This window comes from Sesamum indicum, linkage group LG5 (assembly GCF_000512975.1).
Source record: "Sesamum indicum cultivar Zhongzhi No. 13 linkage group LG5, S_indicum_v1.0, whole genome shotgun sequence".
NCBI lineage: Eukaryota > Viridiplantae > Streptophyta > Magnoliopsida > Lamiales > Pedaliaceae > Sesamum > Sesamum indicum.
The window spans coordinates 3,397,326-3,403,424 of NC_026149.1; the positions used below are offsets into that span (position 1 = coordinate 3,397,326).

The window sequence follows — 6,099 nt, forward strand, 5'->3', positions numbered from 1 at the left end:
CTCTTCTCTCTTATGCCATTACCCCGATCACTGCCATTCTCTTCCTCATCCTGTCCCTCTCTCTTCACATCCTCCTCAATCTCCTTCTCCAACTCCTTTACCCTCTCTTTATTATCCTTAATCTTCAAAGCTGAAAACGCAGAGTTTTCCCCCTCCTTCGCCCCCTTCTCCGGTTCGGATTTCTGGGTTGGCGGCAAAATAGCATGAATAATGGTGAGTAGAGTCCGCACAAAATAATCAGGCATCTCAGCGCCATTCTCTTTCAGCTTCGCGTCGAATTCGTCTACAGTCTGGCAACTCCGCCCCATCTCCGTTATGAACTCCGCCAACACCTTATCCCCAAACCCAAGATGAGTCTCCAGTTCCATACATACTTTGGAGACCAACGACAAGTACTCCAATTTCTTCAACCCATTGTCATCATCATCTGCTCCCATCTTCTCCACTTTCACTTAAAGAAAACGCTGAAATTTGTGTATTAACAACAGAATCTCGAATGCGTGCCTGCGCCTGTGAATGTATGAATATTCGTTCTGCAGTAACCCAAGAGCAACTTCCTTCTTGGTTAGAATGGTGAACACGCTTCCCCACTCTCGCCACGTGGAGCTCTGGATATTTCTCGGTTCTGGACTTCGGAGTCATTGGAAACTTCTAGGATTCAATTATTTTAATATTGATAAAAGAATAAAATAATAAAAATATATCAAATGGTGCACAGTGATCCCGACTTGATGAAAAAAAAAATAAAAACAACGATTTGTAAAAAGGGACACCATCCACGACACAAGACAAATTGTGAAATATCATATAAACTTGACATAACAAAGGAATTCATATGGGAAAATTGAACTGTGAAGAAGAATTTCTTCATTTCCGTAAACTTGTATCTAGAATGTAGAGAAGATGTACAGAGGAGCTTATATACAGAGGAAGAAAAATTATAGGCTAACTAACTCTTAACAACTCTAATTATAAGAAAACGTTTCTAACTAATAAAAGTATGTATATGAAAAAGGCGAAAATACAAGAGAAATAAACAAATGACTGGTGGCTCCATTTCATCTCCACGTCATCGTCCAACTCAACAACTGGTCGTCTAGTCAACGCCTCCAACCTCCACTTTGCTACATTCCCCTTCAAGGTGGAGCTTGGGGTGCCAAGCCCAGCTTGACGAACAGACGCGAAAAATATCCAATCAAAGGAGTTTTTGTGAACAAATCAGCCAACTACTCACGGCTAGGGATATGAGAAGGTTTGATGAATCCCAATTTGAATTGATCACGGACAAGATGACAATCGATGTCCAAATATTTCTTCCGTTCGTGAAAAAATGGATTTGCAGTGATGTGGATGGTCGCCCTGTTATCACACCAAAAAGGAACAGAGGTTATGATGGGAACACAGAGAAAGTAAATAAGATAACCACAAAAGCTCGCATACAGCAGCTCCCATATTGCAATACTCAGCTTCGGCGGAAGACCGGGACACAGTGGGATGTTTCTTTGTTTTCCAGGAAACGATGGAACCTAGGAAGATGCAGAAATCTATGATTGAGCGTTGAGAGTCAGGACAAGACGCCCAAGAAGCATCAATGTAAACAGAGGGCCGAAGATTGTTGTTGGAAGGAAAGAAGAGACCATATAGAAGATGTGCCCTTGAGATAACGAAGGACATGAACGGCAGCATCCAATGGAAGGATTCGAGATACTGGAGGAATTGGCTTAATTGTTGGATCGCAAAAGAGACATCAGGACTGGTAAACCAAGGTAGAGAAGACGCCGGATAAGGTAAGAGAGACACAATGTCCGAGGTAAGTTTAAGGCCAGGAGGCAGAGGCATAGAAGTAACCTTTTCATCAAGAAGGTTGGCATCCTTGGGAACGTTAGTCAAATAAATTATCCCTTTTTATTTTTCACTTGCATTTATTGCCCAACACTTCACTCAGATTATCAGATTAAATTTTCTATTGCAACTTCATGTTGTATCTTCTATTTCATTCCTCTCGAGGGATGCCTCCAGCAATGTGGGAAAAAGGACATCGTGTGGCTAATAGTCCGACAGTAAATGACTAAATTCATGCCAACACTTGCACAGGGTGCTGACACGAACAACACGGAATGCGATATCAGCACCACAGACAAGCAAGGTGTAGCACAAAATTAGTATACCGGGCACAATTTCAAATGTGGATTTCATTAACAGTGGAAAGGAAATAAACATTGTACAATGAAGCTAACAAGGGGTTCGCCTTGAGAGGGCACTCACATGCAACACTGAGCTTCAAATACACATTTTTCTATAATAGTCTTAAAAAGATGTTTTCAATTTACAACACTACATACTGAAAATGTTGAAAATCGCACCTCCGGAGGCACAAAGTCCCCCATGAGTAAACATAGGCAAAATTATTTAAATAATATAAAAAAAATACAAAAGTAATGTTGTTTTGAGATTATTAAAGAATTAGGCGGCACCGCGGTTTGGAAAAATCGCGGTGCTTGCCATTTTATTAAAAAAAATAAAATAAAATTTTTGAGGCACCGCGATTTCGTACCGCGCGGTGCCTTTTTTTATTTTAAAAAAAAAAACAAAAATTCAATGCCATTATATATATATATATATAAAATTGGATGCTTTTTATTATGACTATTTCATTTTCAAATTAATAATACACATGATTTATCAATTAATATAATTCAAATGATATATCAATTTAGATAGTTAAAATATGGGTAAATTACATTAATATTTTTCGAGATTAGATTAAATTACACAAATACTATTTGTATTTTTTTATTAAATTAAAATTATTTTTTTTCTATAAAAATATATTCTAATAATAATAATAATTTTTTGCTCGGTATCGTTACTTCAATTAAGTCACACGATATAATTGCTGTAAGTTTGAATTTTATTTCTTTTAAAATATAAGTTACGAATAAATTGGCTCTTAAATGTTTTAATTGGTCATTTACCTTCTTATTATATTACGTCGTTTCGAATAACAATTTAATTGTGTATGTATATTATCATCTTTCATTTCTTCTTTTGTTTTTTTTTTTAGTAAATTACAACGAGTTCTATTAAAATTTGGTATAATTATAAATACCCTTTTATTATTTGAAAATTGTCACTAATACCCCCTAATTTTAACAGCCGTATAACAATTAGCTCAATTCATTATTTTTCAAAACGATGTAATATAATAAGAATGTAAATGACCAATTAAAACATATAGGAGTCAATTTATTCCTATTTATATTTTAAAAGAAATAAAATTAAAACTGACAGCAATTATATCGCGTAACTTAATTGGAGTAATGATACCAGAATTATTATTATTATCAAAATATATTTTTATAGAAAAAAATAATTTTAATTTAATAAAAAAAATACAAACGGTATTTGTGTAATTTGATCTAATCTCAAAAAATATTAATATAATTTACCCATATTATTAACCATTTAAATTGATAAACCATCTCAATTAATTGATAAATCATGTGTATTATTAATTTCAAGATGAAATAGACACAATTTTTAGGGACAATAGCATTCAAAAAAATTATATATATATAGAAAATGACAACTGAATTTTTGTTTTTTTTTAAATAAAAAAAGGCACCACGGTACGAAATCGCGGTGCCTCTAAAATTTTGTTTTTTTTTTAATAAAATGGCAGGCACCGCGATTCCAAACCGCGGTGCCGCCTAATTCTTTAAAAATCTCAAAACAACATTACTTTTGTATTTTTATTTTGATATTATTTAAATAATTTTTCCGTAAACATAAGTATTTACACATGTACAAGACAAAGACCTACAGCAAAAACTCTAAGACTGTGGAGCCCAACATGTGTCTATGAAGGTTGTTGGTCGGCCTAATTGAGCAGTTGCGTGGCTGAATGTACGTTAAAGGGGCCTAGAATCCAGGCGGCCCTTGACAACAGATACACAACGTGTGTAATAAATATTTTTCTTTAATATAATAACTGACATAATTTTTATATAGATGATCGTCTATATATTGAAAATAAAACAAAAAATGCAACAAAAATTATAATAAAATTTTCAATCCCTACCTCACCTTGTATGAAACGCTGTGTGAACGCAATACAATAGAAGACCAAAATCAGGAGCTTCTTACTCATTTTCCTGCTTTTTGGGACTTTCGTGGCCATCTCAAGTGAAAGCTAATCCACCGAAGCTTCCTCTCCACACAGCGTTAAAAATGGCCACTAATTTATAGCAAAATGAGAATGGATGTTTAAAGTCAACCATCCTAAGTTAATTGATGACATTGAGGTTTGATGATCAACACGTTATGGGTTTGAATCCGATCAATACGTGTATATTCGTTTATTTTGATAATAGTTGTTAAGTTATTATAATAGTAATTATTGATTAGTCATACATAATTAACATCGATACTTGATTTGTATTGATTGTTGACGGTTGAAGTTCATAATGTAATAATTATAACCGATACAATTAAAAAAAAAAGATAAATTACAATTAATTCCCATGAGGTTTCACATAATTATAAATACCTCTTGGTTTTTTTAAAAAATTATAGACAACTCTCTGATTTTTCAATTTTTTCATCCACCACATTCTATTATTTTATAATTTTTAATTTTTTTATAAAAAAATATAATAAGGACAAAATTGATAATTATATACCTCCATCCAAGGATGATATGATTTCATCAAACATCGAAAAAATATTTATAATTTTTTCAAGCAACAAAAAAGTATTCATAATTATACCATATTTTAAAAGAGCTCGTCGTAATTTAAGGAAAAAAAAAAAGAGAGAGAGGAAGAAGAAAGAAGGTGGTGTTGATCAAAATAAAACAATCTAGCCAATCCTACGTCATTAATCAATTTAATTTGTTATTATTTAATCGTGTGAAGTCGATTTGTTGATTACGACGTATGTGTGTTCCACGAGCATTTCACGATGATTCCAATTCCGTTCGGTCAATAGCTTTATACGCCAAGTAATTAATATATATATTATTATATATATATATATATTCAAAAATAGGATAATTACACTCTATTTTTTTTTAAATTTGGTGTAATCACACATAAATTTCCTGTAATTTGAAAAATTATATCTAGCACTACTGAGATTTGCTTTCTTGTAACAAATAAGTCCTTCCGTTGGTCAAATTTATTAAATTTGCTGATGTTAACAAAAAAAAAAGTAGAAATTGATATTTACCATCGATTGACTTATTGTAAGTCAAACAAATTTTTTTGAACTAAAGTACTCTTATAATGGTGAAAATATACGTCCCCACATACATTTAAACGTGAATACATATAAGGATAATTTGATTATAAAAAAAAATTATTTGACATGCAATAAGTCAATAATAGGTAAATATAAATTTTTTTATTTTTTTATTAATATCAGCAAATTCAATAAATCTTGACCAACAGAAGGACTTGTTTGTTAGACAGAAGCAAACTTTGAGAGTATTAGATGTAATTTTCAAATCATAAAAAGTTTACATATAATTATATCAAATCTCATGGTAGGAGAGTGTAATTATCTCTTAAAAATATAATATGTCTATTTTATCTTTCAAAAATTGAAATCAAATACTTGCATTTTTTTTTCCCTAATGAAAATGTGGTAATGTACGTGGGGCAGAGCAAGAGCGTTGAGATGGAAACTTGTGTTGTTCCCCTATCGCACTATGGAACCGGTGGCTGTGCCCTCTTCTCCCATCACCATCCCGGTGGCTGGGGGGCACGAAATGTGTTCATGTCAGCTTGCTTGTCCACACGTGCGTAGTAGTTTCTACACAACTTGTTAGATATAATTATAAATACCCAGTCCTCTTCTCATATCACCAACCCGGTGAGTGGGGGAGGAACGAAATGTGTTCATACCAGCTTGTTTGACCATACTTGCGTAGTAGCTTCAACGCAACTTGTTAGATATGATTATGGTAATTCATTGTTATTTAAAAAATTATAAATAGCCTCTTAATATTTAATAAAATTATGTAATTTTTTTATATAGGTTTGAAATTATCTATGTTGTACTTAATGTAACTTTTTCTTTTTTTCTAAAAACAAAATA

At 32.6% G+C, this 6,099-nt stretch overlaps 2 protein-coding genes across 2 annotated transcripts in view; both read right to left on the bottom strand.

Annotated features, from left to right (window-relative positions):
- The window catches only part of LOC105161860 (probable pre-mRNA-splicing factor ATP-dependent RNA helicase DEAH5), a 6,556-nt gene extending 5,904 nt beyond the window's left edge, over positions 1-652 (bottom strand). Inside the window, 2 exon segments of the mRNA XM_011079693.2 lie at positions 1-17; positions 20-652. The exon segment at positions 1-17 is cut by the window's left edge and continues 2,654 nt beyond it. Coding sequence (XP_011077995.1) covers positions 1-17; positions 20-437 — 435 coding nt within the window. The 5' untranslated portion in view covers positions 438-652.
- On the bottom strand, positions 834-1,941 carry LOC110011975 (uncharacterized mitochondrial protein AtMg00240-like). Its single transcript, XM_020693708.1, has 2 exons — positions 1,441-1,941; positions 834-1,359 (listed from the first exon to the last, which is right to left on the bottom strand). The coding sequence occupies exons 1-2, from the start codon at positions 1,837-1,839 to the stop codon at positions 1,279-1,281; spliced, it is 480 nt and encodes a 159-aa protein (XP_020549367.1). The 5' UTR covers positions 1,840-1,941; the 3' UTR covers positions 834-1,278.

What these genes read in the sequence shown, in the direction of transcription:
- LOC110011975 (XM_020693708.1), bottom strand. Translation starts at nt 1,839, where the DNA reads ATGCCTCTGCCTCCTGGCCTTAAACTTACCTCGGACATTGTGTCTCTC. An exon ending in ATTGCAATATGGGAGCTGCT is followed by an intron (nt 1,360 to 1,440) that starts GTATGCGAGCTT and finishes GTGTGATAACAG; the next exon opens with GGCGACCATCCACATCACTG.